The sequence below is a fragment of the Ciconia boyciana genome, chromosome 3, assembly GCF_034638445.1.
Source record: "Ciconia boyciana chromosome 3, ASM3463844v1, whole genome shotgun sequence".
NCBI classification, from domain to species: Eukaryota; Metazoa; Chordata; class Aves; order Ciconiiformes; family Ciconiidae; genus Ciconia; species Ciconia boyciana.
In genome coordinates, this window is record NC_132936.1 from 58,134 (window position 1) to 85,434 (window position 27,301).

Sequence of the window (27,301 nt, forward strand, 5' to 3'; positions counted from 1 at the left end):
ATACTAATCTTCACTTTTATGCAAAATTTTTTAGTTCTAAAAAAAAAAAATCTTAAAACATGTGCCATGTTTGTCAATCATCTAGGTTCTTCTAATGATAGATTAGGCCAGCTGATTGCAGCAGACTGTGCCTGCCTGTTTGTTAATTTTTATCGTTATAACTTCACAGGCCTAATTTTTTCTAGCTGCTCCTCAGTGAGGTTTCTCCACATTTCTGATGTAGGCATTTCCCAAACACTGCTGTTTGCACTACTAGATGCGTGTAAACCATATCAGAGTAATACAAACACAAACATTCAATTGACTTTTCTTCCAAAGAAGACAAGATATGATTGTGAAGTCATTGATCAAGCAGTTGTGAATTTCTCTCCTGCTGCTTCCCTAACCTTCCCATGAGAGGAGATGCTGGAGCTGGAGGCCCAAAGGAGAGTGACACTCCATAGTCACAGTTTAAGAATTAATCTAGTTGATGTCAGTGCCCGCTACTGAATTTCTCACTGGGGTAGTTAGGGTGTCTCTCACTGACTGTGGTCCTGGGAAGAGTGAACTACTGCTTGCATAAATTAGAAAGCCAGAGCATAAAAGACAGATTGAAGTTAATTTTTTTCCAGTGTATTTTTTTTAGTGGTGAATTTCATTTGCCTTGAAGCTGCCTATTCCCTGGTTTTGATACAGCACCTGAAGTTTCTCAACATCTCCTCCTGACAAGTCATCACATTATTATGACTTCTTCAAATTCTGTCATATCTCTGTTTGCTGTTTTCCCCAGATAATGTGTAGCATTTATTTCTAATAACTAAAACACTTCATAGCATGGTCCAGTTGATAATATGCATTACACTTTTCTATAAAGAAGTTAGGTAATTTATCCATATTCTCTTTTTCTTTTTTTTTCCAGTTTCTTAGCTAGTTCCTGTACATGGCAAAATACTGTCTCTGTTCCTAGGTTACAGTTTTGCTATTTCATATACTTCTATTAGGCAATGATTTTTGTTTTCTAGTCTGTATAACCAAGATTTTTGTCCTGGGTTTCCCAATGAAGAACGACATTGAGTCATTATTAGTATTTGGAAGAAGGTGATAAATGATTGTCTACACGCCAGGAACAACGTACAGCAAATGAGTTATTTATACTGACTTGGGAACGTCAATGGTATCTGTTAAATTACATGCTTAATAGGAGCATAAGAAGCAACAAGCAATAAGTGACAAAACATCTTTGTTAAATAAGAAGGATTCTGTGATGTGTATAAAGTGAACATCCGAACAACTGATGGAGTATGACAAAATAATGGAGCTAAAAATGAAAAAGGGGTGTAAAAGAGACTAGAGACAATATTCTTGGCAGGGTAAATGCAAGAATTATTTCATTAAGGAAAATATAAGTACTATGTAAAGACTATTAGGTTAGGATATAAAATATTTGTCATTGTGTGATAAAGTCTAGGCAGAAAGCAGGTACCACTGAATGAGTTGGAGACAAAGAACACTCCATCGTGACGCAATGCAAGGAGAATGATTGGCTTTCATATGGGGAGTGTAGAGGGGCTTGTCCTTATTTTGATTCCAGTTCTAATTCAGCTGGAGTTGAAAAAGTTAAACACTTCCTTGTTGCAGAAAACAGTGGTTTCCTTTTCAAAGGATGGTATGCACGTGCTCAAAATGCAGGTGGTTGTGTTTAACTGAAAAGTGAAACATGCAAAAAGAAGAAAAATTGTGCTGCTAATGTGAATTGTTCTGCTTTGTTAGGACACCAGGCCTGGACATCACAGACAACAGAAGGTCAAGAGGTCGCTGGGAAACAAGAAGTATGTGAATGTTTCTTGTCTAGTTTGACTGAGGGCAAGAAAAAAGCTGAGAGATTCCTATTGGAAAACCATATCTGGTCTTTACATAATGTTCTGAATTTTAAGAACTGTAACGATTTTGGTTCGTGTGATGAGAGTCTCAACTGACTTTGCTTATTGGTTTGTAGGAAAAGTGCTTTTCTGACACTTCAAGGGGTATTAGCTTTCATTTACTGTTTTTAAAAGGATTTTAACACTGGGAAGATAAGCGTTTTATGTTCAAGACCAAATGGTGTTCCAAAATCTATATATTTTGAGTGTGATTGCAACTGAAAGACTTTAATTTGAGAATTTCTCTCCCCATCCTTCTGCAGTACCTCCTTAAACATAGTATATACTGATCTGACCTGGTACCATAAGTGTCCCCCAATTATTAATTTCTGGATTGATGTGTTAAAACATGTGAGCTCCACAGCTCAGGGTGTGGGAGAGTATTGCTGGGGTGGCCATCACAGTCATCATTCAAGTGATGTACTTATTTCAGTTTGTGAATTGTGGTAGCAGTGTCTTTTAAATTGAGATTAACTTATGCCTGCTGTGAAGCAGTGTCTTTTAATTTGAGATTAACTTGTGCCTTCTGCTTAAGCTGAAGGTTTGAGGTAGGATGAAATTTTTTTTCTGTTCCTTTTGAGTAGCTTTCTAATGTCATACGCTAAAAGATGTGCTGAAAAATAACATTTAGGATGTTTTATCTTGCTGGCACTTTTCAGTTCACAAAACTCAGGAGATTCAATGAACTGTGAGATTAATTTTTAGAGTACTTGGGAAGATGAAAGGGATGTTGTCTGTCAAGTTATTGTGGTTGTGTGTGTATGTATGCGTACATATACGTGGGATTTCAAGTTGATGTTTTCCAGGTCTAAGCAATTTGAGGAGGTGGAAACTACTGTCCTAGGACTGAAAAGTAACTATGATGAGACAGTCAGCAACATTTCTTCTGCCTCACCGAAAAGTCAAGTGAATGGAAATGCAGAGTCCAGAAGCAAGCGGACCATTCGCAGGCCTGCTTACTGGTTGGAAATGAGAGGGATAAAAAACAGCATTAACAAATCTTCAGAAAAAAAAGGTACTCATGACTCTTGGCTTGATGCAAAACTGTTTTTCTCTCTGGTTCTTCTGTGAGAGATTAGATGACTTCTGAAAGACGCTGCAGTTCAGCCACAAATTACAAGCTTGATAATGCTGTTCATGTATTAGGAGAAATAAACTTCCTCCACTGCAGAAACATAGGTAAAATTCTATGATGTTATGCAGTTCCTTTGGAGTGACTTGTCTATTAAAATTAATGATTCTGTGACTGAACTCAGTTTTATCTGTAGAAGAGAAATGTATATGAGTTCTGCCAATCCTATCAGGAATATTCTCTGAGAGCTTTAAAAAATAGAACAAACAACAGTAAGGATGTAGAAAAGGGGACCATTCAGCAGCATTCTGGATTAGACACGGCTTTTGTGGTTGGTAGAATTTTTTTTTTTAGCATGTTTTTATTTCTTTTATTTTGTCGCTTCTGTCACTTACGATTTTCTGATTTGGAGTGGTTTGGGTCTTATGTTGTTGTAGGAACATTCACATTTCCTGGCCTAGGAGCTGTTTTCCAAACTTCTCGTGTGGCGGAGAGCCAAAACTTTGCTCTTCTTTAATGCACTTTCTTCTTATCTCTAACTCAGAATCTGTATTCCATCCTGTTGTGGGGAGAGCCTAATCTGGTAGCGTGATAGAAGCAAGGTTGCTGCAGCTCCACACCCCCAGGTCCAGCCAGTAGCGAGACTAAGCGTGTATTCCTGTAGGTATAAACACATGTATACAACATATACACAGCCAGCCACACAGATCAACACGAAGAGGTACACTCAGTACTCACACAAACAGCACCAATGGCCTTCATCCTGTTTCCCTCTGTGGCTGATGAGAATGAAAATGTGTTAGTGAGAGAAAAGAAGCATATATAAAAAGTATATATAAAAGAAGTACATATATATGTATGTGTACATTTGTGTGTGCACACATATGTGCAATGTGGATCTCTCCTGTAGCTGGACGTAAACAGTCTAATCAGTATCTAGCCTTTGGATCCTGGTCTCCTCAGTTGCTGGTACGTGGATGGACTAGCCCCTGAGGCCTGCAGAGCTGTGCCTGTTGCTGGTGTAGACCTCCTTACAGACAGGGTCACGCTCACAGACACTGCTCTCCCCTGGTCCCTCTGATTTGCTGTCAGGCATGACCAGACTTGTATACTGACCAACCACCTGTTTAGAAGCAAGTGGCCCTTTTTATCCTCTTACACCTCTGTTTTCCCACACTTGATCCTCCCAAAATCAGCTAATTCTCTCCCTTTCCCTTCCTTTGATACCACTCCTAAACATCCCGGTCTTGTGTAATCATGAATCGTTCTTTGCTAGCATCCCATGCATCACATAACCCTAGGCATGAACACCACACTCACCCTTCTCACCACTACCCCCCCGCCTTCCCCCTTCCAAAGGGTGCTCCAGAGAGCGGCTCCCGTTGACTCATCCAGGTGGGTCTCCTGGGACAGACCTGGCAGGAGAGTGTCTGTTTCTTTGAGTCTGTAATTTGTGTTCACCTGCCTGCCATTGTGCTTCTGTACTTTTCTGTGTTCGTGGAGATAAGCTTTTGATAGGTCTGGAAATAGTGAGGGAAAGGCAGGATATTATTTGGGTTTCCCCACCTGCCATTGTTTCTCTGTGCTACTTTGTGTGTGTGTGCAGATGAGCTTTTTATGACATAACCTAGCACCTTCTGGCTCTGTTCCTGAGGAGTATTATTTTCCCAGACCATGCTGTGGCACTGTTTCTTCCATATCTTCTGTGTCAGAGGATTGCAGGCTGTGGAGTACGTAAATGTTACTGAGTCAAAAGGCTGTGTCTAGCTCACTGGTGTCCGGGTGCCTTACAAAAACTATTTTGGTTTTTTTTATGTATTGAATATGAGGATAAGCTGAGGCAGCAGCAGACTCAAAGCTGTTATCCAGACTGAATAATGAGACTGCAACATTTCTGTTCTTACTCATTAGCAGGCGTACTATTGAAAGGCAAGAGGAAATCTGAGCAAGGGGAAGGTGAAGATCTTAAAGACTCTCCCAAGAAGAAGCAGAAGATTTCGGGTAATACAAATAACTTGTAATTCCTAGTTACAAGCCTCCAGGTACTTCGGACTTCCTCTCTGCCCAAATGCTATCCTATGCTGTCTTCCAACTCTATTTCTGATTCTGGGTATTTTGTTATAGGAGGCCGTTGACTAGTTTCTGGTTTACAGTGGGAGATTATTGTTCTAATTTCAGTCTCTCTTAAAATGCCAACAAAGGGAGGGAGGAAAGGAAGTAGGGGAAGTATAGGCTAGTTTGCTTCATTTCAGTTTCCCAAAAGATTCTGGACTAAATGATCAGATGAATTACTTATAAACATCTGGAGATTAATGACTAGATGATAACAGCAATATGGGTTTGTTAAGGAGAAATCAAACCCAACCACTTTAATTTTCTTTTACCACAGAGACAGAGGGGGGAAATGCTTGATATCATAGGTCTTTCATGCCTTCAAAGGGTTGTTAATCAGTGGTTAGGCACAAAAGGAAGTGTACAGGTGGTGAAAGTAGGAGCAGGTGACACAGGAGAAGTATACATTTGCTGTCCAGTCTTGCAAGGAGGAGGTTAGGAAAGCCAAGGCCAACCTGGAGCTGAATCTGGGAAGGGATGTGAAAGACAACAAGAAAGGATCCTACAAGTACATGAGCAGCAAAGGGAAGACTAGGGAAAGTGTGAGTGCACTGCTGAAACAGGGCAGGGGCTGAAACTGGTGACAAATGGCATGGAAAAGGCTGAAGTACACAATGCTTCTTGTGCCTCGGTCTTTATCAGTTAAAGGAATCCTACAGGAATCCCAGGCACCTGAGAGTAGAGGGAAAATCTGGAGCAAGGAAGCCTTACACTCGGTGAAGGAGGACAAGATTAGAGCACTCAAACAAACTGGACATACCTAAGTCCCATGGGGCCTGATGGGTTGCACTGAGTGCTGAGAGAGCTGGCTGATGTCTTTTTGAGGCCACTCGTGATTGTCTTTGAAAGGTCATGGCAACTGGGAGAGGTTCCTGAAGACTGGAAGAGAGCAAATATCACTCCTATCTGCAAGGACAGAAAGAAGGAAGATCTGGGGAACTACAGGCTGGTCAGCCTCACTTCAGTCCCTGGGAAGATGATGGAGAGAATCCTTCTGGAAAGCATTTCCAAACACATGAAGGACAAGATGGTGATTGGGAGTAGTCAGCATGGATTCATGAAAGGCAAATCATGCTTAATCAACCTGATAGCCTTCTACAATGAGGTCACTAGCTTGGTGGACGAGGGAAGAGCAGTGGATATTGTTCACCTCAACTTTAGTAAGGCTTTTGGTGCTGTTTTCCACAACATCCTCATAGATGAGCTGGCAAAGTACAGGTTAGATAAACGAACAGTGCAGTAGATTGGAAACCAGCTGAACATCCCAGCCCAGAGGATTGTGGTCAGCAGCACAAAGTCTAGTTGGAGGCACATCACTAGTGCTGTACCCCAAGGGTAAATAATGGGGCCAGTACTGTTTAACATTTTAACTAATGACCTGGACAGTGGGACAGTGTGCACCCTCAACAAGTATACAGATGATACAAAATGAGGAGGAGTGGTGGTACACCAGATGGGTGTGCTGCCATTCACAGGGACCCAGACAGGCTGGAGAATTAAGCAGAGAGGAATCTCTTGAGGTTCATCAAAGAGAAATGTGAACTCCTACAGCTGGGCAGGAATAACCCCATGTACCAGCATATGCTGGGGGCTAACTTGCTGGAAACCAGCTCTGCAGAGAGGAACCTTGGGGTCCTGGAGGACAGCAGGCTGACCATGAGCCAGCAATGCGCTCTTGTGGCAAAGGCAGCCAACAGCATTCTGGGCTACATTAGGAAGAGCATTGCCAGGAGGTTGAGGGAGGTGATCCTTCCTTTCTGCTCAGCAATGGTGAGGCCACATCTGGAGTACCGTGTCCAGTTCTGGGCTCCCCAATACAGGGCTGCAAAGATGGTTGAGGGACTGGAATATCTTTCCTATGAGGACAGGCTGAGAGAGCTGCAACTCTTCAGTCTGGAGAAGAGGGGGAATCTTATCAGCGTGTATAAATACTTGATGGGAGGGAACGAAGAAAAGGGAGCCAGACTCTTCTTTATAGTGCTCACTGACAGGACAAGAGGCAATGGGCACAAATTAAAACACACAAAATTCTATCTAAAAACAAGAATACACTTTTTTACTGTGAGGGTGGTCAAACCCTGGCACAGGTTGCCCAAAGAGGTTGTGGAGTCTCCATCAGTGGAGATACTCAAAACTTGACTGACACTTTCTTCGACAACCTACTCTAGCTGACCCTGCTTGAACACAGGGGTTGGACTAAGTGATCTCAGGAGGTCCCTTCCAACCGTAACGTTTCTGTGATTTCTGTGCATACATAATACACTTAGCCATATAGCTATATCAGTATGGAGTACATCCGACTTGTTTTTTAAAATCTCCATTGGTGAGGACACCATGCCTTTGCCAGGCAAGAAAATAGAAATAGAAAATAAAAAATAGAAATAGAAATAGAAAAAAGTATAGAATGATGGTTCACAGTCTGTCCTAGGTTCAATTCTAACTATCATTTTTGTTACCAAGGACCTGAAAGTATGTAGACAGCACAAAGCTGAAAGAGCTAGCAAGTGTGTTGGAGAAAAGGCTCAAATTGAAAGTGGTCTTGATGTTAGAGAAACAGTTTAAAAAATAGAATGGAATATAGTGTGAAATATTAAAGATACTGTAGTTACGAAGAAATATTAGCACAGCTGAAAGACAAAGAACAACCTCCTAGGTGTCAGTTCTTCAGAAGAGGATTTGAGATTTATAACAGATCAAAAGCTGAATAGGGACCAACAGTTTCATACTTTTTTTAAAAAAAGCAGATGTTATACTGAGGTGTTTGAGCAGGAATGTAGACTTTCAGACATGTGAAGCAATTCTTTTGCTCTAATGCAGGGTCACACTTGGAGTGCTGTTTCCAGCAGTGGGCACTGCAGTTCAGGAAATGTGTGGACCAACTGAAGAGAACAAGGACGAAAAGAGAGCAAAAAGCATAACCCATGAGAAAATACTGAAACAATAAGAGTTGTTTATTCTAAAGAAAACAGGAATGAGTAGAGGAGTAGGACTGTCAATTTGGTTGTCAACAGGTCATTAGATTGGCTCAGCCATACCGTGAACAGAGGATGTTTCAGTGTGAAGAGTTCCCATCCCCTGAGCTTTGTGTATGAACAACCATACAGATTACAAATATCTGGATGGAACTAATGTCTGCAGCTGTAAATAGCTATGGATTTTGAAAGAGAGTAGGGAACATAATCTTGAAATTCCTTTAAAAAAAAAAAAGCATTGAACATTTCTGAATTAGTACCTTTGAGACAGCAGACTAAATAGCAGCCTCCTAGCAAAAAATCTCTGTTTTTTTTGTAAAAAGGCTCATAGAATTAAGTCTTCTGGTCTTTCTTGTTTGTGTTGTAACAGGAAAAAAACAGCAAGCTGGAACACAACAAAACTCCAAAACGAAAGGCCACTGTGTTCAGAAAGAACAGGAAACCTATGGCACAGGTAAGAAGAAGAAGAAGAAGAAGCAGTTGCTCAGAATTGTTTATAAAGCAGCTAAAAGATAAATGTGATTCTAGGATTTGAATCTGAGCAACAGCTGTATTTCTGGTGTTTCCATTTTGTTGTTCACTTTACTGTTGACAGGGAAGAACTGGCTGCTGTCCTTTTGGCACTGTGTCAGTACTGCAGAGCAAGATTGGAGGGACTGCGTACTGCCTAATAGTGTAGTTCCACGTGGTTTTACCACTGCATAATGGAACAGTGAAGGGGGAATCACTTTTTGAACTGAGCAAAAACCTGTTAAAATAGTTTCACTATAAAACTCATAAAAATATTTATACTTTTTTACTTAGAAGAATATGTTTGCAGGAAAAACTCTGTAGCTGTTGCTGCCAAATCACCTCTTCTGGTAACCTGGTAGCCAGAGACCCAAGCAGTCCATCCTAGAAAAATAACATTAGCCTAGACTCAGCAAGTGGAATGACTTGGCATGTGTAGTTCACAGCACTCATTAAATACCCCGGTTTTCTGCCAAGTGCTGTTTGATTCACAGACTTTTCCCCCAGCCACCTGGGGAGGGACAACCCCTGCCTGTTATTACTGGGCAAAGAGGAAAGCCTTTAGATCTTTCTATGATAAGAATTCAAGCAGATGGCTGCTAAGCCACTTTCTTCCCAGAACCCATTTCAGTAATTTATAATCCTTGTGGATTATGCCAAGCTTTTGCTTGGCATTTCAAAAAGAGGCCAGGAACTGGAAACTGTGCCCTACAGGGTACTTTTGCCTGGCTGTTGAGTAACTTGGCCTGGTGGTGCAGCTCTGTTCACTTTCAGTGCCAAAACTGCTGGCTAATATAAGTGGAGTTCTAAAGATTTGGTTAGTAGAACTGAACCGTGGACTTTGTCTGAAACTGTTCAGTCACATCTGTGACTACTTTTACTGTGAAAACCCTTTGGTCGAAAGAAAAATTTACTCTGCATGCTAAAGTAATTTTGTAATAAAAATTAACAAAGGAAAAAATCTCTACTGAACAAGAGGAAAAACACTCCTTGCAAGGGGATGGTAGGATTAAAAAGTTTTTATAAAATGATCTCCCAAAAGGAGTGATGTGTGCCTTGCATATGACACATTTAAAGCTGCAAATGAGCGAAACCTATTGAAGTGTAGCTGGACACGAGTTTGGTAGCATGTGACCTGTTTCCTTCTAGGATTCATGGTGCACATCGAAGGAAGAAAAAAAAAAAGATACTGTGTTTGCAGTTCTATTCCAAACCTTTTGTTTTGACAGGTAGTATGGAAGAGCGGTGGTCTTTGGAAATTCAGGACAAAGGCCGAGTTACCTGTCCAACATGCCGGGCTGTGGTGAGAAAGACTGTAGAAGGACTGAAGAAACATATGGTAAATTGCAGGCAGGTAAGAACAATGTTTTCTTTACTCCTCTTCAACTTACTGATAGACATGCCTGCACACTGTTTTGTGTTGCATTTAAAATCAGTTTCCTCTCATCATCGTGTCTCTAAGCAAGAGTCCTTTATCCGTCTGCAAGAGGCTGCGCTTGGTGCTTCTTGCTTAGCCTTTTGGTGGAGGTTTGGGGTAGTGAACAAAGGTGTAGCTATTTCATTGTTCCCCTAAATTTTAGGCTCTGTAAAATCTCTTCTGTTCTTAATGGGCAGTTACCAGGCCCAAATAAAATGTTCTGCTTTCCTGCTCCTTTCCCCCAAAGGGTTTCCCACTGCTTTGATTAATTTACAGTTACATGCACCATGTCCTTGTTTATTTCTAGGAAATGTTCACGTGTCATCACTGTGGGAAGCAGCTGAAGTCTTTAGGAGGGATGAAATACCATGTCATGGCAGACCATAACAATCAGGTAGCACAACTGCTGTGCATATAAAAATCCCACAGGCAAGACAGTCTCTGTTCCTTCCCTGGTGCACACAGAAACAGAACGGTGTGTTTTTTCAAATGTTGTAGCTGTTCAAATCTTGTCTACCTATTATTTTTCCTGTGAGATTTGACATCTGAAAAAACAGTAGGATGTTACCAGAGATGGTAGGCATGCTACATCTTAGAAAGAGGGGATGAATTTCTGTTTAGGCTGGTTATATGTCACACATAAAAGGCATTCTCAATCAGAAGAAAAATGATTGCTCATTAGGCTGCAATTTTCAGTCCTTTGCTAGAAAGTAGTTTTTCTACATCCAGAGCAGACTAGATTTCAGTTCTTTACAAGTTCAAAGCAGAGGCAGCAGTTTAGTTCTTGTCTCTTTTTACTGTAAAGATACTAATGCTACAATCTGCTTTTCCTCTTTGCTATTACTTTAAAGAAGGCCATGTCCCCTGTTGTAGTTGTGAAGAATTAGAACTTTTGGAAAGGTCGTTCGGAAGTTTGGGTAAGGTTTAGATAATTTGTTACTGTTATTTTTTACATAGTTCCCAGTACCGCAGTTTCTGTATTAGTAAATTAAATAGGCCAGGGATCATGTTCTGGCCCTGAGGAACAGGTCTGTCACTCAGTTCTAACTTTTTATTCAGTCTAGGTGTAATATTATTATAAGGTGGTATAGGAAATAATATACAATAACCATCAGAGAGAGAATGGAGAAGAACTTGAGCTGTAGTTTAGCATAGATGAATAACCGTTACAGGCAGCTAGTCTACTTAGCTTTAGTTAGGTTAGTGGAAATGGTAGGACGAGTAAATGTTAAAGATGCATGACAGAGATGAGTAAGTACTTTCCACATGCAGAAGGGGAGAAAAGTAATTATGGAAATACATACCCTTTGTCTTGTCCCACTCGGTGGGTTGCGAGATGGGTGAATCTTTTTGATTCCCCAGGGATTTGTGTACCGACAAAGGCCGATCTCTGCTCGGCAGAGCTGCAGGCCGGTAGAGTCACGACAATGACTCAGAGGAACAGTCAGACTAGCAACTTTATTAACTAGCAAACTACAAACTTAACGAACTAGCAAGCTCAGCGAATGAACAGAGGCAATTTGGCAATGGAGCTATTTTCCGGGCAACCCGTCACAATTCATCCAAAACTCGTATGCCCAGATATATGTATAGGGAAGAGTAGAGGAAAAGAAAAGTGAGAAAAGGAAAAGAGAAGAGAGGAAGATAAAGAAAAGGAAAGTTATCACCACCCTTGGATCCCGTGATGACAGTGACAGACGTGGCAATCCTCTGGTGATGGGCGCGCACCGTTCCCTGGGGAAGAAGAAGTCTCTTTATACTCTAATCCCTGCCTCAGGTCACACCCCTGGAGGATTTATGTTGTTCTGGTCCTCAAAGGGTTGCAGGCGCTGGGGGGAGGGGGGGGTGGTTTGCGAGGAGTTTCATTCCAAGTTTCGGGTGGTTGTAGGCCCATTCCTTAGATAAAACTCTGTGTGACCTCTGGCTATAGATGGTAACTGTGCATCCTCCAACGCGCTCTTCTCATCCCGTGCTAGCTGACTTGCTGCACCGTATCTCAATACAATGTTTGAGACAGTACCTCTTTCAGTGTCTCAGAAGACAATACCTCTTTTAGTCTCTCCTCCGAAAAGCTCTCCCCATCCCATGCTAGCCGACTTGCCGTCGCCATACAAATCACGCCTCATCTCTCCACAGTGTTTGAGACATTAACTCTTTCAGTCTCTCACAACCCTTGTCCTTCCCAGCAGCTATAGTTTGGGACCACTTCTTATCAAGGTTTCGTTCATAGATTGCTATCTAAATGTTAAAACTCTTATCTGCAAAGTGGTTTTCAGGCAGTTTACTCCTTTTAAAGATAATTATAATTATAATAATCTGGGGTATTGACAGTGATCACTGTATTAGATACACTTCTGTAAAATCATAAATTGCAAAGATTTAATTATTTTAGAAGCTTTCCTTCAGTAGTGTGTTGAGTAGTGAATTCCCTATGAGAAGAACTGTAAATGCTGAGCATCCTGTGGTTTTTTTTTCATCTTTCTGCTGTGCTTTAGCCAGTTGTGAAGGAGGGAGGAGAATTGGATGAGCAGCTTGAGCGAGACCGCCTTCGGAAGGTTTTGAAGCGTATGAGAAAACTAAAGTGTACGAGGGAGGTAAGTTGCATTGTGCTAAGTATCCTGAATTAAACAGCAGCGAATGCATGAACGTAAAATATTATGAGAGTTCTGCTGGGTATGCTTTGGTGCTGGCCAAAGCTGGATTTCTTTCAAGACCCTAGCGATGCTTTTAAGACAGAGTATCATAGAATCATAGAATGGTTTGGGTTGGAAGGGACCTTTAAAGGTCATCTAGTCCAACCGTCCTGCAATGAGCAGAGACATCTTCAACTAGATCAGGTTGCTCAGAGCCCCGTCCAACCTGGCCTTGAATGTTTCCAGTGATGGGGCATCTACCACCTCTCTGGGAAACCTGTTCCAGTGTTTCACCACCTGCACTATAAAGAATTTATTCCCTGTATCTAGTCTGAATCTACCCTCTTTTAATTTGAAACCATCATCCCTTGTCCTATTGCTACAGGCCCTATTAAAAAGTCTGTCCCCATCTTTCTTGTAAGCCCCCTTTGAGTATTGAAGGGCTGCAATATGGTCTCCCCGGAGCCTTTCCTTCTCCAGGCTCTCTCAGCCTCTCCTCATAGCAGAGGTGTTCCAGCCCTCTGATCATTTTTCATGGCCCTCCTCTGGACCCGCTCCAACAGGTCCATGTCTTTCCTGTACTGAGGACTCTAGAGCTGCACACAGTGCTCCAGGCAGAGCCTCACAAGAGCGGAGTAGAGGGGCAGAATCAACTCCCTCGACCTGCTGGCCACACTTCTTTTGATGCAGCCCAGGATATGATTGGCTTTCTGGGCTGCAAGCGCTCATTGCCAGCTCATGTCCGGTTTTTCATCCACCAGTACCTTCTCTGCAGGGCTGCTCTCAATCCCTTCATCCCCCAGCCTGTATTGATACCAGAGTTGCCCTGACCCATATGCAGGACCTTGCACTCGGCCTTGTTGAACCCCATGAGGGTCACACTGGCCCACTTCTCAAGCTTGTCCAGGTCCCTCTGAATGGCATCCCATCCTTCAGGCGTGTCAACTGCACCACTCAGCTTGGTGTCATCTGCAAACTTGCTGAGGGTGCACTCGATCCCACTGTCTGTGTCACTGATGAAGATATTAAATAGTCCTGGTCCCAGTATGGACCCCTGAGGGACACCACTCGTCACTGGTCTCCATCCAGACATTGAGCCGTTGACTACTACTCTCTGGCTGCGACCATCCAGCCAACTTCTTATCCACCGAATAGCCCATCCATCAAATCCATATCTCTCCAATTTAGAGAGAAGGATGTTGTGGGGGACCGTGTCAAAGGCCTTACAGAAGTCCAGATAGATGACATCTATAGCTCTTCCCTTGTCCACTGGTGTAGTTACTCCATCATAGAAGTCCAGCAGGTTGATCAGGCAAGACTTGCCCTTGGTGAAGCCATGCTGGCAGTCTCGAATCACCTCCCTGTCCTTCATGTGCCTTAACGTAGCTTCTAGGAGGATCTGTTCCATGATCTTCCCAGGCACAGAGGTGAGGCTGACAGGTCGGTAGTTCCCAGGGTCCTCCTTTCTACCCTTTTTAAAAATGGGTGCAGTGTTTCCCTTTTTGCAGTCACTGGGGACTTCACCTGACTGCCATGGTTTTTCAAATATCATGGAGAGTGGCTTGGCAACTACATCAGCCAATTCCCTCAGGGCTGTGGGATGCATCTTGTCAGGTCCCATAGACGTGTATGTTCAGGTTCCTCAGGTGGTCTCAAACCTGATCCTCTCTTACAGTGGGAAGGACTTTGCTTCCCTAGCCCTTGCCTTGAGGTCCATCCGCTTGAGAGGTGTGGGAAGAGAGATGGCCAGTGAAGGCTGAGGCAAAAAAACCTGTTGAGTACCTCAGCCTTCTCCTCGTCTGCTGTTACCAGTTTGCCAGTCGCGTTCATTGGGGGGGTACACTTTCTTTGACCTTCCTTTTCTGGCTGACATACCTATAGTAGCCCTTCTTATTATTCTTTGCGTACCTTGCCAAGTTCAGCTCCAGCCATGCCTTGGCCTTCCTGACCCCATCCCTACACAACTGAGCAGCATCCCTATACTCTTCCCAGGATACCTGTCCCTGCTTCCACTGCCTGTGCATTTCCTTCTTGCCCTTTAGTTTGACCAGCAGGTCTCGACCCAGCCATGCCGGTCTCTTGCCTTCCTTTCCTGATTTCTTACACAGGGGGACTGAGAGCTCTTGTGCTCTGTGGAAAGCTCTTGTGCTCTGTCTTAAAGACTTGCCAGCTCTGTTCTGCTCCCTTGTCCCTGAGGGCAGTTTCCCAGGGGGTCCTATTGGCTAACTCCTTGAACAGCTGCAAGTTTGCTTTCCTAAAATTCAGGGTCCTGACTGTACTCTTTGCCTGTCCCGTATGCCTCAGGACTGCAAGCTCCACCAGTGCATGATCACTGCAGCCCAGGCTGCCTCCGATCGTGATGCCTCCGATTAGCTCACTTGCATTGGTGACCAGCAGGTCCAGTAACGCATCTCCTCTGTTATCCCCCGTAATGCATCCTCAGGCTATCTATTACCTGGCTTAAGAAGTTATCCTCAATGTACTCCAAGAGTCTCCTGGATTGCCTACAGCTCGCCGTGCTACTTTTCCAGCAGATGTCAGGGTGATTGAAGTCCCCCAGCAGGATGAGAGCCTACGAGCGCAATGCCTCCTGTAGCTGGAGTAAGGCAGCTTCCTCAATAGGCTCCCCTTGATCAGGCAGCCTGTAGTAAACACCGACCACAAGGTTCCGTTTGTTGCCTTGGTCTCTAATTCTTACCCATAAGCTTTCAACCTGCTTGTGGCTATTCTTCAGACACAGCTCTTCACAATCTATCCATTTCTTGACATCAAGGGCAACCTCTCTGCCCCTCCTTCCTCACCTGTCTCTTCTGAACAGTTTGTAGCCATCGATAGCAGTGCTCCAGTCATGGGATTCATCCCACCATGTTTCAGTAATGGCAACTAGATCGTAGCTTTCTAGCAGAATGGTGTCTTCCAACTCCTCCTGTTTGTTACCCATGCTGTGTGCATTGCTGTAGAGGCACTTTAGCTGGGCTGTCAGCCGTGTCACCTTTCTAGAGGAACACACCTTAATTCCTTTGAGGTATTTCACTGGTGTTTCCCTGTTCACTCCTATTACTTCGGGAGCCCCTGGCTTATCGCTGTAAGACTTCAAATGTGCTCCAGTGTACCCAGCACGTCTCAGAGCAACAGGCTGAGGGCCCTTGCTAGCACCCTGTCCCTCAAACTTTGGCATATCGTGCCATGGCTTCTCATGGGTGAGCCTGATGTTATCCCCTTCCCCTTCAAGTCTAGTAGTCTCTTGAGGGACTTTGGCAAGATGCTGCGTTACCAGGAAAGCAGCAGGATGCCTGGAGAATTTCTTCTAACATTAAAAACTTGCTGATGCATGCTTGATTTGTCCTGTTTCCAAGCTCGGTGTCAAGTTGATCACTGGATTCAGGGTTAGGAGATATTCTAGTAAGTGACATCCACAGGAACCATTGGAGTTTTTGTTGTCCTCCGCTGCAGCATGAGACAATAGCTGCATCCTAGGAATAGCTGAAAGTTTTATTTACCATCACCCTAATATTGCTGCGTTCTAGATAGTTTGACCAGCCAACCAAGTATAAAATCTTCCTCTTTTTCTGCCCAACTCCTCCATTTGTATCTGAAAATCTTTCCGTTTTCTGCATCCTCATTTAACATCTTGCTGCTTCATTCCATATATTGAAATTTTCTGTTGCCCGCTACCTACAAAGAAGTTCTAAGAAACAGTTTCTCCCAGTTACAGCCAATTCTTTGTCCCAGATTTTGTTTATCTGAATAGACCAACATTAAAGTTTACTACCTGATTGTCTCTGGTCAGGCAGGAAAAGTGATAGTACTTTGGTCAGCAAACTGTGGATTCTATACACAGTGGTCTTGTAATCACTTGGAGAGTGTTTTTCTTCCATGCATTTTTCTTCTGCGTTGACAGGGTTGCACAGGCAGCTTCACTAGCATAAATGGATACCTATATCATGTTAAAAAATGTGGGAAGGCTGCTTCTGAGCTGGAGAAAATGGCTATGAAGTGCCATCACTGTGGAAAAGCATACAAATCAAAGGCAGGACTTGTCTACCATCTCCGATCTAAGCATGGGCTGGTAAGTGCAAATTGCCGTAGTTATCAGGATAGTGCGGTGGTACTTTAGTCATTGAGACTTGAGACACACGTAGGCTTTTGTGTGCTACTTGGGTGGGTAATTAGGGATAGCAAATCTGCATTTTTCTGTCTCTCTGGAGTATTCTGCCCTTGATACTTTCCTTCTAACAGCAGCTGTTGCTGTTCTGTGACTAGGATGAAATTTTTAATAGTAAATCACCGTGACAGCAGTAAACTTTCCCCAGCCTGACTTTTGCTCCATGGAAGAATGATGCTAACGTGTAACTTGTGAGATGCTTTTCTTTGCTCTTAAAAGACCCAACACTGGAGCAGAACAGGCAGTACTATGCTTGTTGTCCATGAGGGTTTTACAGCAAATGATGTGATATCCTGTCAAGACCAGTGGCTGCGTGAAACTCTCTGCTTGAGCTTTACTGCTGTGATCCCCCAAGTAGATGTGGGGGTCTGTCTCGCTAGGGGCATGCACTTCTGTCCTACATCTGTGACAGTGAACCACAGCTGCAGCAGCATTTTTGTGAGGGATTTGGAAGAATATTTATTTGCAGTATTTAGCATAACTGAAATAGGAACTAGTGAAAGACGCTCACCTTTTTTGGCCTTCATTGCAGGTCACTTTCCTCCATGAGGAAAGAAGAACAGAGAGCCTGAAGGAAATAAAACGGGAGCCAAATAACACAGGCAGAGTTCAGAGGAGATCTGCAAAGGTGGCAATCTACTATCTCCATGAGCTAGCTGGAGAAGAGCTGGCCAAAGAGTGGCCCAAGAGAAAAGTTCTGCAGGACTTGATTCCAGATGACCGGAACGTACGAGGCCTTAAAAATGCTATATAGGCTTTGAGAATGCTATATAGGTTTTGAGTCTTTCTTCACATCAGATGAGTCTTGCACTAGCATCTATCAAGTGTTGCCAGTGTTTAGTAGCTCATGGAAAGCAATATTGCAGAAGTAATACCTTGTGGAAGGGAGCAGGTTTTGCTCTCTCTGGTCTTAAATTATAGTATTGCTACAGTAGCAATTGCTGTGGTATAAGTATTTTATCCAGGCAAGCTGTAACATCTTTCAAGTCCTATTGCTTTAATTTTCAGTGGGCACAAGTAACGAAGGCAGTTACAGGCAGTACGTTGCTCACGAGTCATAGGCTTCAGATCACTGCTGCCATGCAGTGATATTTCATAGTTTTTCAGGCTTCAGAGTTTCCAGGAGCATCTTTTAGGCTGTAAGGGAAACCCAAGGGTAAAGGATCATTTATGATTTTAATGGGGTAAGTATGTTTAGAGGAACTGTTGTAGTCAAAGTTATGGGAAGTTTTGGCTTCTGGTATTGTGGGGGTTTTCCAGGTTCAGTTATGTTTGTAGAGAGTCAATGAGATGGGAAAAGATTGGTTATTGAGAGTTTGGCTGTTAGAGTAGGAGAAGAAATAGCACTTCCATCTCACAACCTGGGAGAGAAAGGGACATACTTGGTACTATGTGTAGCCAACATTGCTTCCAGCTTTTGATTCCATCTCTTTACCTCAGCTGAAATATACTCGTCCTGGACTGCCCACATTTAGTCAAGATGTGCTGTGCAAATGGAAAACGGAGATAAAGATGTACCGAAGAGTCCACTGCCCAAATCAGGTAATCCTTAAAGTGTTTCTGAAGCTTCAAAGGGGACAGATTTCAGGTCTGTAAGAGCCAACAGCTTTCCACAGCCTTGAAACTACAGTTTGTCTCTCTGTGGGAGACAAATTCTGCTCCATCTCAGTATGGTTGGTTAGTGTAACCAAGACCCTGTTTGGACTGTTGCCTTAAGGATGATCCCTCTGGGAATGTGTTAGTCCACTTCAGAGCCAGTAACTTGGTGTCAGACTGGTACAGCTTTCGCATCCAGCTGGGAGCTGGTCCATTTGGAGGTTTGAGCAGTGTAAAAATGACAGGCCCCTGCCTGTCTAGTGGGTGTACTAAATCTAATTGTAGAAGAAGGGAGGAGTAGAGATGGAAATGTAAGTGTGGAGGGACTTTGCCTGGCACAGCACTTAAGTTTTCTTTTGAAAGCTGGAAATGGGCTACAGAAGACTCATGCACAGCACGGTCGTCCTGGTCTAGGGATGCTTATGCATGTGCGCTTAGTTTCTTACAATGCCACGCAGCAGTCACCAGTCAGATCCAGTGAGAAGAAATGGCCCCACTGGTGGAAACTATGGTAGATGTGACGCACACTGTTGGATAGCCAGGGGTCAGTGGTGGCTTCCATATGGGTTTGGTGTAGAGACAATGCCTTCCCCTGCCCTACCCTACCCCCAACATTGTCTCCCCAATTTTCAGGCTTGCATCATTTCCAAGTATAAGAATTGCAACATAATGTTGTATGTGGAGCTGTCCCCAGAAAGCAGCTGTCCTCTTTCACTGACCAGTAACCCAGAAGCATGTCTTGCATCTACCTCCTGTTTCAGGGTCTGGGCTGTCAGCTGAGCATGATCTAGTATCCTGAGACTGATGCCTAAAGCTCCACATGGGGTAGGCCTGTAAAGCTGCCCTTTAACTCAGACCATTGATGTCGGATGCAGTACTTCTGCTTTGTGCCACTAGATACATGAGCAGGGCAGGAGAGTTTGAAGTGTCTTGTACTTGCCCCTGTGCTTTGTTTGAAATTCATGTCTGATGCGCTTCAGGCAAAATGCGAACTCTTAGCATTTTACTCAGGCTTTTGATAGAGGGTGAATGTAGCTGTGACAGAAGTCTCTTTATTATATCTAAATGTGCTCAGAAACTGGAAATATTTAACTTACTGAAAACTTAAGTCTCTTTCAATGCTGTTTTTACCAGAAGCTTTCTGGCTTTATAGGACTCAGTATCTCCCTCCCACTACCTCTCTTATTCCTTTTGGAATTGTCTTCCACAGAATAAGACTTTCTTGTGCAGGAAGAAGTGATTTCTTACTAGAGTTTTGCTGACACGCACTTTTTTTACTGTTTCAGGGTTGTGAATCTGTATATGGCAGTGTCTCAGGACTCAAATCTCACCTCGGCACGTGTACCTTGGTTGGTAGCCTTCCTGTACTCACTATCTTTTATACCAATAGCCTGACTGTCCCTGTCCTTCAGATATCTCCTTATTCAAGCCGTTGTCCTGCCATCTGCTCACAGTTCCTCACAATTTGAGCGCTTCCCGATGTGCTAATGGGGTTGCCATTGCAAACACTGCTTGAGGCAAGGAGGAAGCATCTTAATGGCATGCATTTTAGTGAAACTGCAGTCCTACCTGTAGATTCACAGCTACAAGAGCATTTTTTCCAGGTACAGTGCTGGAGACCTTGTAACATCTCACAGAGCAGTCCTATGCTTTGTGGGCATAACTGGTCAATAATGTCAGTGCTCCTGTAGCTAAAGCATTGTCTGGTATGAATAGGAGTTTCTACTTCTTACTGCTGGGTTATATCTGAGCAAGCTTCAAATACAATATATAGGTATATCAGCCTTCTAGGCAGCAATTGGTGATGGATTTTTTTGTTTTGGTGCCAGGGAGACTTTGTGGCTGGTAAATACAAGTGTCTCCTGTGTGAGAAGGAGTTCATTTCAGAGAGTGGGGTCAAGTATCACATCAACTCTGTGCATGCTGAGGTAAGGCAGGCAGAATGGAATTCCTCAAAGCCCAGGTTGTTGGAGGTGGGGAGGGTGTCTTGGGAAGGAAATGCTGGATGCTTGCCCTGTTTTATTTTTTCCTTGCTCACTGCTGGGAACAGGGTCCTGGACTCAAGTGGCCTTTGATTTGCTTAAACGTAGCTGGTCCTGTGCGTTGGTCTGGGGAGCAAGTGTTGTGTTGTGTCACATGTCTTGTCCCAAGCTGCTGCTGCTCAGTTCAGCTCTTCAGCATTTCCCATGCCTTTAGCCAGGCAATTGCCAAATCAAATCTGAATCCTCTGAGACAGAGTGACACCTGAGGAGGAACATGGAAGAACAGAGCTTTGTTAGGCAGCTGCCTTTCCAGATCTCGCATTTCAGGAAACCCTTGTCCCACAAGACAGCTTTATTATAAGCCCTGATAGGCTTTATATGGTATTTCCACCATCAGTACCAACCTGTTGCCTTCTAAACCCTCCAGGACTGGTTTGATGTGAACACAACTACCACCAAAAGCTTTGAGAAACTAATGAAAATCCGCCAAAGAGAAGAGCAGAGGAAGCAACGGAAGAAACGTCCTTTGACTTGGGGCAAAAAGAAGAGAGCTGGGACCCTGGCTGCCAAGAAGCTCCCCACTGCTGGAGTTGAAAAAATGAGGAGAAGTAAGAGAGGTCGTCCACAGCGGGTGGACAATGATAGCATGAGTAGTGAGGAGGGGGAGCCCCAGGTTGCACAGAGAGCTGACTTTCCAAAAACCAGCCGCAAGCGAGGCCGGAAGTAAATCCCTAGAAGAAGAGAAGGAGTAATCCTAAAGCTTTTCAGTTACAAGTCCCACTTCTGTCAGGCTCATAACCCACAGCACTAATATAAGCCACTGAATGTCTTTGGGACTGTGACTCCATTCTACTCGGTGACGTTGATTTTGAAACTGTCGCCTCTGGTCACTTGTGAGAGACTTCAAACCAAAGCTGTGGTACAGAGGCTGCCTCTCCTGGTGTAGTTCCCTTGGACAGTGGCACTAGCAGTGTACCCAGTGTAGTTCCTGCTCTGATTACAGTCTCAGTTTGGGTCACATTAGTTGCTTGTTTAGTGGTTTCCAGTACAGCAGCTGTCTGTTTTGTCATCCTCTGATGGGTGAGATCAGGGTTCTTTTTAGTAGTTCTCCCTATGAAGGACTGACTAGCACAGTGTTTAGGTCTCTTTAAGGGGGATCCTTTCTTGCACAGTATGCACACAAACTAAGCAGCACTGTGCAGAATACAAAGCCTTTAGCTTGCCCTGTAACTGTCCTGTCTGTTGTCAGCAAGGCTGCCACAGAAGAGCAAATACCTTCCTAGCGCGTGCTCCAGTCTGTTGCACAAGGCACTGTCTCTACTTCATACACTGATGTTTAGGCTCAGCACCATACAGTAGCACATGCTCTCTGGTCTGCTTGGAAGAGTTGGTACATGATCATTACCCTCGTCAGGAACCCAGTATTCCCCAGTATCTGTATTCTGTAGCACTGGGCATTGAATGTATGTAGAGGGTCTTCCAGCCCAGTGAGGAATAAATACTCTCCAGCCTTTTGGAGATTCACTGGCCTTTCAGAGACCCCCAGTAACTAATGTAATAAGATGGCCTTCGTGGGCCCTCTGAAGACCGTTTGTTTCAGACTCACCTGGGAAACAAACTTACTGCAAGACAGTGCATACCTACAATAGTAGTCTTGCTAATGCTGAAACCCAGGTTCCATTGAACTGCCTCGCCAGTGTGTTGTCCTTTGTCATGCCCACGCTCCCATAGCATCCTTTTTTTCTGCACTGTAGATGCCACCTTCGTTGTCTTATATCACCTGTTTCTTTTCAACACTGCTTCCTTTGTGTGAATGAGGTATATTAGCAGTGGCTTCCCTGTGTGGAAAAGGTTTAAAGAAGTTGGTTCATTATTTTAGGTCAGGCGTTGGCATGAACTCTGGATCATAGGGAATATCTTCCTGTGCTCCATAAATGCAGCAGACGTCATAGAAGCTAGTAGGAAGCAGCAGCACAGGCAGTCCTACTCTGTCTTTCAGAGAATGCGTTCTCCAGAATTTCTGTTATCCAAAGACCCAGTGTACCAGGAAGTTGCAAAATTTGACCTTTTCCTTGCAGTTTTGCAGGCAAGAAAATAGGCAGCTGGCTTCATGTTACCTCCCCATGAATTTTTGCTGTCTACCAAAGTTGCTGGTGCTGAAATTCACAGGGGAGCCATTGCAGTGCCTGGTGAACAGGCAGGTTTATACGTATGTGTTATTACCACAATAATCACACTGGCCCTGACAGTGGGAAGTGCTATATGGCCAGGGTGTTTTCAAGAACTGCCTCTCCCATATCATAAGCAAATCAGACCCCAGCTGAGCGTGGTCTGTCTCTCATGGGGATTAACACCTGTATGGTAGTGAGAAAGCATGCAGTGCTCCGTTGTGATTTACATGCGGTAGTTACACTGCTTTTTGGAACCAGCTGTCACTGTGGTTGCAGTGCCGCGTTGAAAGTATATGTGGACTTCTGTGCAGGATGTATAAGGTTTGCAGTAAGAGGGGCAAGATCAGAAGACGACAAAATAAAATGTCACCACTGCGAGAATGTGGTTTCTTGTCTGTTTGGTGTGTAGTGTTCTTGGTACCATCCCTACTTGCACAATACACCCCAGCCTGCCCACTTGGTTGTCCTGCATGCTCTGGTGCTGTTCAGTTGTCTGCACCATTTCTCCTCAGTACTCCACTCTACACAGCTGTACTTTGACCACACATGTTTACTACTTTCCTGCCCAATAGATGGACAACGTGATAAACCCATGAATTAAAGGAGTTTTTTCTTAGTGGATTTCAGTCTAGAGTCCTATTTACTGTCATTTATGAGTTACTAACCAGACCTGCTTTCTAGACATGGATACTTCGTGACCACCTGGATTTTGTAGAGCTTACATCAACAACATATTCCCCCACATAACATGGCACGTGGAAAAAAATCATTATCCAACAGTCCGTTCATGCTCCATCAGTGTTACAGCAGATCGTTTGCTGGATTGGCTCAAGCTCATAACAGGTGGTGGTACTGCTGCACCAGCACAGTCCACTGCTTTTGAGGAGTGTGATCTGTTCAGCAGCACCTGCATCCTGCTGTACATGGACTAAGGCAGGCTACCCAATATGACTGAAGCAATGCTCAACTGCTCTGAGGACATGGGAACATTTAGCCTTAAGGAAGGTATTCTAATTGGGGAATTCACAACATCATGTGTATCCAGGGCTATAAATAACATACAAAAACAGCTAATTGTACTACAGCCTACTGTGCTAAGATTTACTGTTCAAGCACCCATGAGTCTACTGTTCAATCCATTGTTAAGACTTCAGTTAGCCTAACATTTTGCAAATCCAGCTCAAAATTCTACCCTATAGAATCATAGAATGGTTTGGGTAGGAAGGGACCTTTAAAGACCATCTAGTCCACCCCCCTTTCCACAGGCAGGGACATCTTTCACTACATCAGGTTGCTCAAAACCATGTCCAACCTGACCTTGAACACTTCCAATGATGGGACATCCACAGCTTCTCTGGGCAACCTGCTCCGATGTCTCGCCACCCTCATCATAAAAAAATTTCTTCCTTATGTCCAACCTAAACCTACCCTCTTTCAGTTTAAAACCATTGTCCATTGTCCTGTCGATACAGGCCCTATCAAAAAGTCTCTCACTCTCTCTCTTATAAGCCCCCTTTATATACTGAAAGGCCACAATAAGGTCTCCCCAGAGCCTTCTCTTCTCCAGGCTGAACAACCCCAACTCTCTCAGCCTTTCTTCATAGGAGAGGCGTTCCAGCCTTCTGATTGTTTTCATGGCCCTCCTCTAACAGGTCCTACTCTAACAGGTCCATGTCTTTCTTGTTCCGTGAGCCCCAGAGCTGGATGCAGTGCTCCAGGTGGGGTCTCACGAGAGCGGAGTAGAGGGGGAGAATCACCTCCCTCAGCCTGCTGGCCACACTTCTTTTGATGCTGCCCAGGATACGATTGGCTTTCTGGGCTGCAAGCACACATTGCTGTCTCATGTCCAATTTTTTGTCCACCAGTATCCCAAAGTCCTTCTCTGCAGGGCTGCTCTCAATCCCTTCATCCCCCAGGCTGTATTGATGTTGGGGATTGGTCTGACCCATGTGCACTTGGCCTTGTTGAACTTCATGAAGTTCACATGTGCCCATTCCTCAAGCCTGTCAAGGTCCCTCTGGATGGCATCCCTTCCCTCCAGCAAATCAGCTGCACCATGCAGCTTGGTGTCACCTGCACTCAATCCCCCTGTCTACATCCTTGATGAAGTTATTAAGTAGTATTGGTGCCAACACAGACCCTTGAGGGATACCACTCATTGCTCCAGCAAACTTGGCCTTGCTCTTATAAATTCTATTTGAGCCAATATTTAGAAGAGATCCAGTTGGGGAAGGGGGGGAGGGGGAAGTGATAAAAGAGACCAGCTAGTCACTCGATACTTGTTCCAGTGATTAATTACACTAAAAATGATGTGTCTCCTCATTTGAACTTTTTTTAATTTCAGCCTCTGCATCTCATATTGCTCAGTCCTGGTAACTGAAATAGCTTTATGGTATCAGAAATTTCTTCTTGCATATTTGTAGACATAATTAACTCCATACATAATTTCCTGTATGACCTAAAGAGACTTGCTAGTTTCAGTCAAAACAGTTTTTTCTTTTTTGTTGTTATTGTTGCTCTTTGCTGACATTTTATATATTGATCGGTGTATTTTTGGCTTTTTAAGTGCAGAGACACGAAGCAGGAACCAATTGCAGTATTCTGTAATAGTCTGGTTTATGTAGAATACAATGATAATGTTGCTCTGCTCTTAGCTACCTCTTTTTTTCCTCATCAACTCCGTCATTACACTGTTTAAATTCAGTTTGCGATTTACCCTCTTAAGCGCATTTTTCAATTGTTCTGAAAATGCGTCTGAGGGCACATTTCCTTTGTTTCTAGAAATTCAAGTTAACAGGGTTTAAGGCCAGACAGCACATGATTAACTCACCTGTCCTTTCTAAAACATGATATATCTCACAGAATGACTCTAGCAGAGACCTTAATAACTATATTTTTTGTTGAGCAACTTTTCCAGAAAACTTTGTTGTATAATCAATCTTTTCATTGCTTTCATTTGTCATCAGTTTTTTTAATCTGCACATTTTCTCTGCAATTGTTTTATAATTTCATTAACATTCTTGATAAAGATGCCAAATAGCTGCAGACTCTAGGATCTTCTAGGACAAATCCTTATTTACAGTTATTTACTAACTAGCATTTAATGTGCTCCACCAATATTTGTATAATGTGGCGCCAAGAACAATGCCTTACAGAAATTTACAATGTCAATAGCTACTTTTACCAACCCAGACTTGTAATTAATTAAAAAATAATGTTTACAGAAAACTGTTCTCTGTGAAACCGTGTTGGTTGGGTTTACTTATGATATCCTTTAATGTCAACTGTTCTGTTGGTTTGCCCGGGAGATTTCAGACTGATAAGCTGTACTTACACTGACCACGCAGCTTGTCATTTTTTACATACTGGCAAAACACTACAGTTTTGTTTCTTTTTTCTTGGAAGACGAGAGAGAATATCTTCTTATTTTGGGGGTTGGGTTTTTTTCCTTTTCTTAATCCTCAAGGATTTCCCTATTGTTCCAAGAATTGTTAAAAGCCATTAATAATAATTCAGAGAACTTTTCAGGAGGTTACTTACCATCCTTCCCTGCAAGTTATCCAATGCTGTAGCTTTAGAGATGTTTAAACTGTTTTAATGATGCTAGAATGTCCAAAAAAATGGAGCTGTTCTGTCGAGGTTTGCAGGAACTGTGAAACAGAGGATGTACCTTACGCAGAGACAACAGCAGCAATTTGTCATTCCTGCCTGCGTGAAACAGCCCGACTGCTGTGTGTGGCACATGGGAGTGAAGTCATGGCAGCATACATAATACACTTAGACATATAGCTATATCAGTATGGAGTACATCCGACTTGTTTTTTAAAATCTCCATTGGTGAGGACACCATGCCTTTGCCAGGCAAGAAAATAGAAATAGAAAATAAAAAATAGAAATAGAAATAGAAAAAAGTATAGAATGATGGTTCACAGTCTGTCCTAGGTTCAATTCTAACTATCATTTTTGTTACCAAGGACCTGAAAGTATGTAGACAGCACAAAGCTGAAAGAGCTAGCAAGTGTGTTGGAGAAAAGGCTCAAATTGAAAGTGGTCTTGATGTTAGAGAAACAGTTTAAAAAATAGAATGGAATATAGTGTGAAATATTAAAGATACTGTAGTTACGAAGAAATATTAGCACAGCTGAAAGACAAAGAACAACCTCCTAGGTGTCAGTTCTTCAGAAGAGGATTTGAGATTTATAACAGATCAAAAGCTGAATAGGGACCAACAGTTTCATACTTTTTTTAAAAAAAGCAGATGTTATACTGAGGTGTTTGAGCAGGAATGTAGACTTTCAGACATGTGAAGCAATTCTTTTGCTCTAATGCAGGGTCACACTTGGAGTGCTGTTTCCAGCAGTGGGCACTGCAGTTCAGGAAATGTGTGGACCAACTGAAGAGAACAAGGACGAAAAGAGAGCAAAAAGCATAACCCATGAGAAAATACTGAAACAATAAGAGTTGTTTATTCTAAAGAAAACAGGAATGAGTAGAGGAGTAGGACTGTCAATTTGGTTGTCAACAGGTCATTAGATTGGCTCAGCCATACCGTGAACAGAGGATGTTTCAGTGTGAAGAGTTCCCATCCCCTGAGCTTTGTGTATGAACAACCATACAGATTACAAATATCTGGATGGAACTAATGTCTGCAGCTGTAAATAGCTATGGATTTTGAAAGAGAGTAGGGAACATAATCTTGAAATTCCTTTAAAAAAAAAAAAGCATTGAACATTTCTGAATTAGTACCTTTGAGACAGCAGACTAAATAGCAGC

General features: G+C 43.2%; 1 protein-coding gene across 1 annotated transcript in view; it reads left to right on the plus strand.

Annotated features, from left to right (window-relative positions):
* The window catches only part of ZNF512 (zinc finger protein 512), a 44,032-nt gene that overhangs the window by 1,913 nt on the left and 14,818 nt on the right, over nt 1-27,301 (plus strand). The window contains 13 exon segments of the mRNA XM_072857992.1: nt 1,750-1,808; nt 2,705-2,913; nt 4,885-4,971; nt 8,425-8,508; nt 9,794-9,918; nt 10,289-10,375; nt 12,477-12,575; nt 16,516-16,683; nt 17,312-17,506; nt 18,220-18,321; nt 19,662-19,724; nt 20,205-20,303; nt 20,785-20,965. Of these exon segments, the coding sequence (XP_072714093.1) occupies nt 1,750-1,808; nt 2,705-2,913; nt 4,885-4,971; nt 8,425-8,508; nt 9,794-9,918; nt 10,289-10,375; nt 12,477-12,575; nt 16,516-16,683; nt 17,312-17,506; nt 18,220-18,321; nt 19,662-19,724; nt 20,205-20,303; nt 20,785-20,965 (1,558 nt within the window).